The 13,837-nt window shown below is 36.8% G+C and overlaps 1 protein-coding gene across 3 annotated transcripts in view; it reads left to right on the top strand.

Annotated features, from left to right (window-relative positions):
* EYS (eyes shut homolog) overlaps positions 1-13,837 on the top strand; it is an 880,825-nt gene that overhangs the window by 192,928 nt on the left and 674,060 nt on the right. For all 3 annotated transcript variants that reach the window (XM_054063979.1, XM_054063978.1, XM_054063977.1), the window contains exon 11: positions 8,848-9,101. In XM_054063979.1, the coding sequence (XP_053919954.1) occupies positions 8,848-9,101 (254 nt within the window). The remainder of the gene's footprint in view (positions 1-8,847; positions 9,102-13,837) is intronic.

Raw genomic sequence — 13,837 nt, 5'->3', positions numbered from 1 at the left:
ATGTGTTAGTTGATAGTTTCATTACCAGAGAACCTTATCCTACAGAAACACAATTGGTTATTCTGCAAAGACAATGTGCAGAGTGTTCGCTCTATAATAAACACTCTGTCAACAGAAGATGGTTGTTTCTGGATGACAGTGAAGTATTTATTAAGAGAACCGAAATATTTCTTCCTTAAAAAAAAATCCCAATAGTTATTTATTGACAGCGGATGAAACCTCTGTCATTTTCCCTTTCTAATATACCATTAAAACCAAAAGAATAGTGGAGGAATTGCTGAATATGACAGCTGTAATCACACAACTTTTTCAAGTCTCTTGCAATTTGCATTTCTATCCTAAAAGGGGCACCATTTTTGATAAGGCACTTATCAAAAGTTGTATCTTGTGCCAAGTAGTTTCAGAAAGACATAAGAAAAGTGTCAGCAGAATATATGGAGAATTAGATGTATAAGTGCCATTAATAAGCCTCCTGAGAGTCATTGTTAAAGCTATTAGAATAATTCAAAATATCACTTTCCATTATCACATCTGCTTAATAAGTAAGTTTTTAAATGATTTGCTAACTGTCAAAATTTTATGTATTAGTTTTTTATTTATGGAAAATCAGTGTAAAACTCTAGAATTTTATCCTGGTTAAGAAACTTTGACTCTTAACCAATCCTTAAACTTTGATCCTAACATATTGTTCCAGTGGTGTCCTGTTACAGCAATGCTAAGACCAGGAAAACATGGGAAGGATTCAGCTTAACTTCAAGATATACCTCACCTTCTTAAGCTCTCTGCTTGGAAAGCTATCAGGGTTTTTTCCAGATGGAAAATAAGCACTCAGTCTTATGCAATCTTCCCAACTTTCTATCTCTTTACCACGGTGTACTCTGTTTCTCCTCCCCTTCTAAAATTACTGTTCCAGACAGTAGCATGAAAGGAGTGTATATCCAATAGATAAAGAGAATTTCCTTCAAGTTCAGCATAAGGAATTGCTCTGGATGAAGGAGGAAGATTACGTTTCATTCTTTAGAGCTATGATATAGTATAAAGCTCAGTAAGGCTACATAATACAAACAACAAAATCACAATAATGTATCTTAGAAGTTTTATTCTTTTGGTTTAGTGAGCTTTCTCTTACAACAAAACTGACCTCAATAACAATAACAAAAACTTTCTTATTTATTAAAATTAATTATTATACTTCCAGCTGAGCCTAAGCAGTTTGAGATATCATAAGCTAATCAGAATGTATTTAATGTGATATGTCCTCTAAAGAATTAATACTCTTACCACTGAGTTGATAGTGTATCTGTCTATATGATGAATATGGCAGATATCATCTACCAGTTCAATTCTATTCATATGTTAAAAGAATCTTGACCTTTGATCACATATACCCGAGACAAACAAAGAGAAGATTCATTACCTCAGTTGTCAAACAGTGTTGCTAAACAAAAAGTATTTGAATTTTTCTTTCAAAACCACCTCCGTCTTTTCATTAGGTTCTCTGTATGAAAGAGAAGAAATGATTAAACATATCTCAATGAGAACTGTATAATGAAAAATTAAAGTGAAAAAACCCTTCAAGATGTTGCTCTTCCTGTTTTAAAATACAAGCGAGGTTTTATTACGTTTTTTCCTCACCCTTTTAAGTTTATTCCTTGCCAAAGTTATGTATTGAAAAACCAAGATCCTAGCTCAAATCCTAATCAAAATTTTACTATAGTTTATTTAGTAAACGGAAGCAACAGAAGGAACAGAATTAAAAATTCAATGTAGCTTCAATTAATTGCCACGTTTCTCCTGATCTTCATAGAATCATATAAACATAGAATGGTTTAAATTGGGAGTGACCTTAAAGACCATGTAGTTCCAAGCCCCCTGCCATGGGCAGGAGCAGCTTCCACTAGATGAGGTTGCTGAAAGCCTCATACAACCTAGCCTTGAAGACCTCCAGTGATGGGGCAACAACAACTTCTCTGGGCGACCTGTTCCAGTGTTTCACCATCTTCAGAGGGTAGATTTTCTTCCTTATATCTAATATAAATCTAACCTCTTTCAGTTTAAAACCGTCACTCGTTGTCCTTTCACTACATACTCTTGTAAAAAGTTCCTTTCAAGCTTTCCTATAGGCTCCCTCGAAGGACCCCGATGAGTACTGGAAGGCTGCTATAACATCTCCCTGGAGCCTTCTCCAGGATCTTGCAGCCTGTCCTTGTATGGGAGGTGCTCCAGCCCTCTGATCATCATTGTGGCCTTCCTCTAGACTCGGTCTAACAGATCCATGTCCTTCCGGTGCTGAGGACTCCAAAATCAAGCACAGTACTCCAGGTGGAGTCTCATGAGAGCAAAGTAGAAGGAGAGAATCAACTCCCTCAACCCACTGGTTACACTTCTTTTGTGGCAGTCTAGGATATGGTTGCCTTTCTGGGCTGCAAGTGTATATATTGCCAGCTCACAATATTGAACCGCTCATCCACCAAACCTTCCAAATCTTGATCTACAGGGTTTCTCTCAATTCTTTCTCTGCCCATTCTATGTTTGTGCTTGAGATTGCCCTGACCCAGGTACAGAACCTTGCACTTGGCCTTGAACTTCATGAAGTTTACAGAAGCACACTTCTCAAGCCTGTCAGCATCCCTCTGGATGGCATCTCTTCTCTCCAGCATGTTGACTGCTCCACACAGCTTGGTGTCATCAGCAATCTTGCTGAGAGTGCACTCAACCTCATTGTCCTTGTCACCAACAAAGATGTTGAACATCACTGGTCCCAATATCAGCCCCCGAGGAATGCTACTTGTCATTGATCTCTACTTGGACTAGCTGTTGAGCACAACTCTTCAAGTGCAGCTATCCAGTCAATTCCTTATCCCCGGAGTGGATTTTCAAGACGAACAGGCTATCTTATGCAGTAAAAATCTGAACAACTCAGGTCTTTAAGTTTAGTGCATATTTTTTTTTTCACTTAAAAACATCAACCTATAATTGTTTCATTAATGCATTATGCAGTCAACAGTGCTATGAACAAAGTTGCATGGATTACAGTGTGTGTATTTCTTAAATATAAGGCATAATAATGCAAGTGTAGTTCTGGGCGTTTTGGATACCACCATCTGGCTGCATTTATATCTAGCTTTAACACCTTTATAAGATTCTAGATTATCCAAGATATTCAATAGATTTTATTATCTCATCTCTAAATCAAACTGTGAAATAGGTCTTGAACACAGTTTTGTTAAATGCTGTGCTGGTATAACACTGACATAGCTGAACTTCAAATATCTTTTCCTGTCTTAGAAATAATATCAAGACCAATGATCTCTAAGTAATTAAGTCTTCTACACTTGTAATAGGAAAAATACCATCAGCACATTAGATTTTAATGAATATGACCTTGCATTAATACTTCAGCAGCACTAAAATACTCATCACTGTATCAAAAGCATTTATCATGGATTGATTTGCAGTTTTCATTTGCTGCAAAGCTAAAACATTTCTGTTGAAGAAATCAAAAGAGGATTTGTATACAGATATACATGATACCAGAATTTCTACTCATGAGAGAATCTCTAGCCCAGGAAACATGATTTTTGCCCTTATGAGGGGGACATTCTGTCTGTGTGCTGACACACCAGTGTAGGGGCTCAGCCTCATCGTGGCCTGAGCTGGATTTCAGTGGTATAACGCCTTCCCTGCTTTAGCTTTAGCTCTGGCAATGGTCCCTCTGGAGAGAGAGAAACACCCCCAGGCAAAGACCAGGAGATGTTAGTGGCACCCCTAACTTGTTGCTTAAGGAGGGCTAAAATGTCAACCTCACAAGCTGTGGAACCATTGAAAGGATGCACATGGTAGCAAAGAAAAGGAAAATTTGAAGAATATTTGTATTAACATTACTGAGAATAAAAATAATTTTTTAGTTTTATGCGTGTCTTCCTTTGTCCATAGCAAGATTTTGAGTGTAATGGATACTAGGAGGGAAAATCAATATCTCAATTCTTTTGACACAAATGTGAATTTTAGTAGTTGACACCAAAATCAAGCCACAACTACCCTGCTGTGGGTTGCTGTACTCCTGTACGTATCATGCAGGTGAGCATACATTGCTTCTCTACTGCATAAACCTAGGTAAATTGCACAATAATTTGATACGTTTCTGAAGAATATGCTAAACAAAGATGCATATAAGTCAGACATGGAATTTAGTCTAAGAAGGAACATATTACTCAAATGCAGATGGTTATTGCCTAGCTGCCTTGTGTTCCTATCAACATGCAGAAGGGTATAGCTTCTCACTGAAGGTCTAGAACCACAGGTGTACAGGTAAGGAGAGTGGTACTAGTTAGTCCAGCCGAGGCAGCTGTCATAATGTCACCACAGACTTCCTGCACTAAACAGATGTATGACCTATGCCAGTGAGTAAATACCTATGTACGACCAATGAATCTTTAAAATAACTTAAAAAAAACGTGTAGTGGTTATGCTGATCTGTGCTGAAAGACTACCCGTGTATTTTTTGTCTTGAGACAGAAGGCACATAGGAGCATTGAAGCTTGGCATTAACAAAGGCTTTGAAGTATGTCTTTAAGTTGTTTTTTTTTAATACATTTTTGTTGGTTGTTTTTTTTTTTTTTTTAATTACAATAGTCCAAACAGATTAACAGAATTTACACAGTTTTAATTATTTTGGTTTTTAGTTGAAATATGAACTGCAAACACATTCATAAATGGACTAAAACTTTATTTGGTTCCACTTTGGATCTTTGCGAGCATCTGTATTCTCTGCAGAAAAGCTGTTCTATAACTTATTACAGAGATATTCCCTAAGAAATTGCGACATATATTCACCTACATACTGCAGATGTAGCAAAGCGAGGAAGAAGTATTTTTCCATTTCTCTAGTGGAAGAAGCTTATTATCACTACAGAAAACCGCATATATCATAGTACCGACTTTATATGGCACTGTGAACAAGGTCCTGCAGTCAAACTGCATATATACTATGGGATGGATAAACTCAAAGCAGGAAAATTATGTGTATATATAATAAAAAAAAAAAAAAAATCAAACATCTTAATTTATCCAGCTTCTAGGAAATAGAAAAAGTCAAGGGAGAATAAAGTGATACAAACTTTAAATACTGTGATACTCAAAATTAACTAAATTATGTTTACTTTTCATAATCTTGCTGGCATCAAGCAAATAGTTTCATATTTTAAAGTATTTTATTTAACCGTGTGTCGATAGGTAAGGCTTTACTCTTTCCTAGTGCAGTTAAGTGAAGATTAAGTTATATGTGCTGAAATTTACCTAATGAATACTAAAAAGTGTGTTGGCAATTCAAGCTTTACTCTACATGAAATCTAACTTCTTAATAGAACATTTTCCTACATGAAAATTCATGAAATGCTGAACCTGGAGTTATATTAAGTTGATTGGAGCTTAGCAAATGTGATGCCTATCTATAAGAAGGGTCAGAAGGAGGATTCAGAGAATAACAGACCTGTCAGCCTGATCTTGCTGCCAAGGAAGGCTGTGGAGCAGGTCACCTTGAGTAGCATCGTGCAGCATGTGCAGAACAATCAGGTTATGAGGCCCGTTTAACGTGGGTTTATGAGTGGCAGGTCCTGCTTGGGTAATTATATGATAAGATGAGCTGCTTAGTAGATGAGAGAAAGCCTGTCGATGTTGCCTACTTAGACTTTAGGAATGCCTTTGACACCATTCCTCACAGCATTCTCCTGGAGATACTGGCTGCTTGGACAGGCATACTTTTCATTGGGTAAAAAAACTGTCTGGTTGCCAATAAGTTTGATTTACCTACTGCAGGAGATGAATGTTATGAAATTGAAAGACATCAGTTTATAATTTCACTAGAAAAAAGACAATGGACATTCCATTCTCAGTTTTTCAGATTTCTTCAGAAAATGAAACACTGAAGAATATAGTACTCCTAACATCACTACTGGTAGTATGGACTAATAAGCATGAAACAAATGAAAATGTTTTTTTTTTTTCTTGTAGTTTCTATGATTCTATTGTTTTCCATTACATGTGTTTCTGTGTCTTTGAAGATGAGCTACCCAACTAGTAATAATAAGGAAATGATACAAAATTCCTCTTTGTCCTCTCTTTCTTCTTAGTGAAAAGTGTACGTTAAATATTCTTAATATCATGATGAGACACATTTTCAAAGGATGACCAAAAGGTTGCATTTTCACAATGTACACACTAATCATTACTGCAGACCACACAACAGTTAATGAAGGAAATAGAGATCAACTGCATCAGAAAAATTAGTATGACTAAATGTTCTTTCCGCACTGAGTTTTACTGTTGCTGGATTCAGAGACTGTGCAGCTAAAGGTAACTAAAAGCGCACAAGATTTGCATATTTATGTAAAATGACATTTTACGTAAAGCAACATTTGCATTTAGCCATAAAGCGTCTGTATGAGATGATTTGTCAGAACACTACTGCTTTAAAAAGTGAGAAACAGAATCGGCTGGAGCTATCAAGCGCTCTTTCCTTGGGAGTGACTGAGGTTAGAAAAGAGAAATCAGTAACTGTACTTACTTGAATAGTTGCTGAGGTGACATAGCAATGGATCTGTAAAGTAGTGCTAAAAGACTCACAACCACACTATACAAGATATAGAGGGTTTACATCAAGCAACCTCTATTTCGGTCCATGGAATAAAAGCCCATTAGCAACTGATGTGTATTAGCTCTACTCCAATGAGCACATCTACTGATTTAGCTTCAAGTGAAATAAAACCAGTTTTTCTGTTCTGATACTGCTTTGCAATCTGATAGAAAACACTGCAGTTTGGAACAGCCAGGAAATTAATCGTTAAAGTTTTCTCTTCATCTGATCTATGGGTTATACAGATCCACGTGGAGAAATGAGGGAGCACGAAGCCAGGCCTCAGGTATTATGAAAAAGTTTCCTAGGTATCAAGAAGACATGAAGTTGACAATAACCTGCCAAGGAAGCATGGAGTCTCCTGCAAGGAGGCAAGGAGCCAATGGAAAGGAGAGTAGCTGAAATTTGGGGATTTATATATATATATGTGTGTGTATGTGTGTGTGTGTGTATACACCCACACATATACACACATATATAATAATTGTAACACAATTCCTTAGTGATACTACTCTTTAAAGAATTAATCATTTTATTTTCTAGTAGTATCTGGCTTTCCCATAGATTGTAAGCCTTTTAATTATAAGAAAACCTGTAAACCATCTCTAAACTCAATCCACTGTGGAGTTCCACATAACAACAAACGCTATCTCTGTATAACGATATTTTCTTTTCTGCAGGCTTATTTTAGTCATACCATGAAAGGGAAAAATGACCTAATTTTATATGTGCTCTGAAACTAATCTTGAACTCTCAGAACTGCACTAATGTCCACAGATTACCTTGGGAGAAAAAAAATTGAAATATTTAATTGGATTAAACACTAAAAGCTATTGATTTTATACATAAACCTTCTCCTTCTTCTTTTTTTCTTCAGAAATATTTCATTACTGTTACCATAAGTGGAGCTTCCATGGTATTCTTCTCTTCTTGATCTTCAATTTGTACATAGACAAATTTCTCTGCTCTTTTAAATTCTCTCTTGCCAAGAAGAACTGTAGGTAAAATTGGAGCCCAAGACAACAGAGAACAAAGTATACCAGTAGTCAAAATGGTTCTAACTTCCTTAGTCCAAAATTTGTATTGCAAAAAAACTTTTGTGGGTTAAGATTCAAACCAGCTACCATCAAGCTATCTTTTATGAGATCCTTTCTGTATGTAGAATCTTACTGGTGTTCTTACAGATTTATGATTATCCTTTTGAAAGATTGATAGGGATATTAAAATATCTAAATGGAAATTTCTACAAGTCTAACGTAAAAACGAAGAAATAATGAGCAAGGGTTGAAGAAAATAGGCACATGAACAATCATTTCTTTTAAAAATAAAGAATATCCTTTCTGCCAGATGGATTAGTAGGGAGAACTGCTATAATCAAGGCTTCCTGAACACGTTAGTCCTTTCCAGCTTCTAGATAACGGCTCAATGGATCAAGAACATGTAAGACGGTTGTAAGATTATCTCCCTCCATGCAAAGAAACCTCTGGACATGATAAAGAAAAGATCAATCAAAGAAAACATTGCCAAGTACAAGGGATTTTCTAATTTTATGAGATGAGAAGTGGATAAGCTATGAGATAATTCAGTTTTGTTTTCATTCACACAAAATCATAATCACGAGAAAAGGAAGCATGAAAAAATCATCTCCAGTATTATACAATTTATATGTCATCCTATATTGTGGGAAACAAATATTCTGCTCAAATTCTTATAATTCTATGAATTGCTTTTTTTTTTTTTTCCAGTAACAGATAGAAATTGAAACCTTTATTCCTAATGATAAAGCATTTTTATACTGTTTTTTTCCCCAGGGCAAACATGATGTAATATTGTGGGTTTTTTCTTAGTGATATTGTAGAGAAAAAACTAATAAGTTTCAGAAAATAAATTCTTAAAATATGTAATACAGTATCAGTTTTCTATTTGAATATTGTGATTGGAAGCTCAGTATTAAAAGCTATATAACTACTAGTTTGTCTCATCTAAATAGCTAAGATTTTGATTATTGTGCTGTTGCATTTAATTATTGAAAGCAGTTTGTGTGAAACAAAGTTACTTAATGACTAAGTAAAGGTAAAGAAAGAAGACTGAAAAAAAATTGTGACTCATTTGTGAGCAATTCGAAGTTAAAATATTGTCAAAATTATTAGTCATCCCTGACCTCTGTATTCAAGATTTCTTTTTTCCACCCCTTCTTCTTATTTCAATAACAGGTGTATATGTCCCCTTGGTTACACTGGCAAATTTTGTGAACTTGATATAGACAATTGCATTGGAAATCTGTGCTCTGAATATGGTTTCTGCCAGGACCACTTGCATAATTACAGCTGTAACTGTGTGCCTGGATACGAAGGACTCTTCTGTGAAGTTGAAATTAATGAATGCTCAAGTTCACCTTGCAAAAATGGAGCTACCTGTATGGATTTAATTGGCCACTTTTCATGTCATTGTGCTGCTGGGTTTAAAGGTAAGTTTTATCTTTTAAAGTGCCTTCTACTACAGATAAAGTTGTCCAATTCTATGTAAGTGATGCTTATGTGATTTTTTAATAACAGTTATATGTATATATTTGTGTGGGTTTATGACTTACAACAGTTTTAACTGAATTAGCATAGAAACTCTTAAACTGTTTCTCCCAATTGTTCCTCAGCTCAATCTCCCTCTACTAAACGTGCAATTCTGAGCACGAGATTTGATGTTGTTGGCCAAAAAAACCCAAAAATCAATCAAGTTCCAAACCACAATTTTAATTTTATGATTTTAATTTCACTTTTAAACAATCTTAGGCGTCATAGATTTAGTCATACACAACCTGATAAGAACAAACATTTTAGGTAAAATACAAGAAAAACTAAGCATGAGGAAGAATGAGATCAGCAGTATCGCCTCTCTGCACATGTAGAATATAAACAGCTATATTTGATTTAGTTGTTCGGGCTCCCATTCCACTCGGCAAAGACAGGGAATCTGCCTCTCTTAGACATCTGTTTTTGGATGAGAAGCATTGTAGATTTCTGCACTGGGTTAGATGAATCCCGTATAAGGTCATAGTGTGACTATCTTTTGTCCTCATTTTCTGTTTCTTTTTTGTGAAAATCCAGACTATGCGTGGGAAACAGAAAAAAATTTGGATTCAGCAAGTTGTTCATTGCCAGTCCTCAGTCTATACCATCAAGCACAAGCATTAATGCTCTGAGTTCTTCCCTATCTTTATTGACAATCTGTGGCATAATACTACTACTATCAAAGAAAAGGCTAAATAGTATGGTATGCACTAAAGATTTTGATCATTAATTAAGAACTCAGAAGAATAAGTTGCTGAGGGCCCTTGTTCCAACTCAGGGAGCATGCATAGTACTATAATACATAGTACATAGGATTATAAATCTCAGTTAAACCACTGTGATAATACATGTATTTGGATATTTCTGGGTCACTGCCAGAGTGCTGAGATATTAAGTAATTATAACTTCAGCACTGATTTTTTGTGATAAATTCTGGCTAGATACACTTACTTTTAACATTTCAGCACTAATATTTTTAATTTCAAATGTGTTTGTATTCATTTAGATATACATACATGTTTATGCATGTGATAAACATTTGAAAATTTGTTGTCTTCTATTTGAGTTGGATATACAATTTATTGGTCATTTGAATACACATTTAAGAAAAGATGATATTTCCTCTTCATTCCCATTTCTCAATAAAAGCCTTTCCAAACAAAACCAAGGATTGTCCTTGAGATGGCCTAAATTCCATTAAGAAAGCACAACGAAATGTCTATGTTGCTGTAACTTAAACCCTTGTTTTGTATTTTGGTGGTCTTCATGGATGACTTCAACCACCTTAATATTCCCTGTCGGAGCTTCAGCCATTCTCCCTTGTTCTGTCCTCTGTCACTTGGGAGAAGAGCCCATCTCCCTCCTCTCCACAACCTCCTTTCAGGTAGTTGTAGAGAGTAATAAGGTCTCCCCTCAGCCTCCTCTTCTCCAGGCTAAACAACCCCAGCTCTCTCAGCAACTTCTCATAAGACTTGTTCTCCAGCCCCCTCTCCAGCTTCATTACTCTTCTCTGGACACACTCCAGAGCCTCAAAATCCTTCTTGTGGTGAGGGTCCCAGAACTGAACACAATGCTCAAGGTGCGGTCTCACCAGTGCCGAGTACAGAGGGAGAATCTCGTCCCTGGACCTGCTGGTCATACCATTTCTGATACAAGAAAGACACAGTTCTGCAGTGTTAAAGAGAAAAGCTGGGGGCTGATAACAGATCCTCACAAGCCACAGGAATTGTAAGTGGTGGACCAGGTCCGAGGTCCATCCATAGAAACAAGGGAAGCAGGAGATAAGACCAGAGAGAGGACTGAAGACAAGGCTACAACGTACATACAAGCAATACATCCAAAGACGAAATTTACTTACCTTGTGGGCTGAGGTCCAACCCTGAGACAGGCACATCTAGAGAACAGCTCAGGCCAGGTTTGGGAACCTAGAGCTGAGCTGAGCTGAAATGGGATGCATTGGACAATGGGCAGGGCGACTAAGAAGGTCGGAGGTTAAGCTACTCAAGGTAATTAATGCCTATTAGCATTCTCAGGGACCTGATGTCTTCTTATCTGATCAGATTCACCTGAAATGATGAAATCATTATTTCTGCTGAACAAAAGAAAGCAATTGTTTCCAGCTGGTTTGTTCACACATTTTCTTTGCATTTTAAATACCTCCTTCCATTTCCATTCCTGTGGTTCCTACTTCATCAGCTCAAGTCCAGCCTGTAAGCACAGCTTATATCTGCTCCCACAACTCCAGCACCAAACTGAGCTGAGCTGGGCTGGCCTGGACTGGACACGCAGCTCGGGACATTGGGGAGTACAGCATCCATAGGAGCTCTGGCTTCTCCTAGGGAAGGCTCTGGTTATCCTTGGCCAATGCAGCCTGCCTGTCAGCTGTACAGAGTAATTCCACAGAGAGAGATGACTTGGACTCCAGGTGATTTACAGCTGAAGAACCAGACTTTCCTTGATTTAAAACTCTTTAAGAGAAGCTAAGTTGCTGAAGTCATTTAAGACAAGATCATACAGATCAAGCTGGAATAAGTGTTCACAGAAAGGTTTACACTGAATGATGTGAAAAAAAATGTTTTTTTTTTCTTTATTTTTAACTAGTGCAATTTCTTACGCAGAAAAGACCTTGAATAAAAGAAAGAAATTACCAAGCATGTAGAACAGCAAAGTTGAGATAGGGAAATTTCAGTTAAGTTCACTAAGGCCATGTCTGAACCATCTGTCTTGTGTTTTCATAACTGCATTTTCTGCAAAGGAAGCAGAAATGGTACTCAGGCTGAGATCTTTCTTCTCTAACATAATAACCTATCTTGCTTAGAAGGCAACCAAATTATGCCATTTATTTTTAGGTAAATTACTTGAATGCTTTATATTTATGTTTATATTTATTTTTATATATTATATATAAATATTTATATATTTATATTTTGCCTTGTGAAGAGGAGGCTGAGAGGAGACCTTATTACTCTCTACAACTACCTGAAAGGAGGTTGTGGAGAGGAAGGAGCTGGGCTCTTCTCCCAAGTGACAGGGGACAGGACAAGGGGGAATGGCCTCAAGCTCCACCAGGAGAGGTTCAGACTGGATATCAGAAAGAAATTCTTTACAGAAAGAGTCATTGGGCACTGGAACAGACTGCCCAGGGAGGTGGTCGAGTCGCCTGCCCTCGAGGTGTTTAAAGAACGGGTGGATTAAGTGCTTGGGGGCATGGTTTATAGAGTGTTAGGAATGGTTGGACTCTATGATCCAGTGGCTCCTTTCCAACCTGGTTATTCTATGATTCTATGATTTTATGTGCACTTTGATGGTGAGTCAAAACACCTCCCTGGGCAGCCTCTGCCAGTGCCCAATGACCCTTTCTGTGAAAATTTATTTTCCTAATGTCCAGCCTGAACCTCCGCTGGTGGAATGTCACTACAGATGCTGCAAGGCAGGCAAGGCGGGGCTGGAGGAGGAACTCCAAGGGAGGCTGGACCCAGGAACTGGATTCAGGAATGCACAGATCTGGGATCAGGGACAAACAGACAGATGAGGTTCTCACTGAACATCAGCCTTCAAAAGAGAAGGAGAGCAAGATTCTCCTGATCTCTGAGGTTTATAATGAGTATGACATATACTCGGTCAGTTTGGGGTTACCTGTCCTCCTCCCTACAGATGTGACCCTTTTTTGTCTTTGACTTCCAAGATTCCACTGTCTCAAGGTTGGAAAACTGATTCTACTTTAGCTCAAACTGCAACAGCAGTATGTAAATGAAACTTTGTATTTTGATATTTTTGCATGTGTTTTGCAACTCTGACAAAGATGTTAAAAGTAATGGTGGCAATTTACAAAATGGATGCATTAAAATGCAGATACATATATATGATCTGTATTACATAGAGAAAATAAGCTTTCAAATAAATCTCAGTTTTATTCTAATGTCTGAATATTATATTTGAGAATGTTATGAAGGTAGACCTATTCTGACGTCAAAACAACATAAATAGTTTTGTTGATATTCTACAAAACCTAAAAATAGTTCAATTATTTCAGATAAAGTGTAAGTTAAGCTCTTTTATCAGTACAAATGAACCAACACAAACCTGAAACAGTGAAAGATACAAACCTTCGATCTAGTCATTTTAAAGTGTTGCTGGCACTTTTCAAGTGAAGGAATATTCAACAAGGCTTCATCCATTTTATATATGAAATGTACTTTCTCTTTGTTGTCTTTGTTCTCGAGTTATGTTTATGTGAGAACTTCAGAATGTACCCATTAGCTGAAACAGTATGATTTTTAGAACAGAATGAGTTACAAGGATAAAACTGGTGGAGAACTAATTATCTTTACCATTTTTCAGCATGTACCTTCTCCAGGTACTTAGACTTGTCTGAAATCTTTTGTGTTCCTGCAGAACAATCTGTCTCTTGCATATCATCAAAGTGCCAATAGAAAATGTTGCTGTTAAATATCAGGTCATGCAATTTTCAAGACTGACAGACTTTTCTAAGAAGCTGTAATTATTTCTCACACATTTTAAGAACACTGCAATATTATATAGGATAAATCACACTGTAGAGTTAATAGAAGCTGAAGTAGCTCATGATCAGTGTTAACATTCTCTTTGTACTTCAGATTTGGTGATGTGGTCCTTATAA

The sequence above is a fragment of the Cuculus canorus genome, chromosome 3 (genome assembly GCF_017976375.1).
Source record: "Cuculus canorus isolate bCucCan1 chromosome 3, bCucCan1.pri, whole genome shotgun sequence".
Classification (NCBI taxonomy): Eukaryota; Metazoa; Chordata; class Aves; order Cuculiformes; family Cuculidae; genus Cuculus; species Cuculus canorus.
This window is presented reverse-complemented; position numbering and strand designations above follow the sequence as displayed.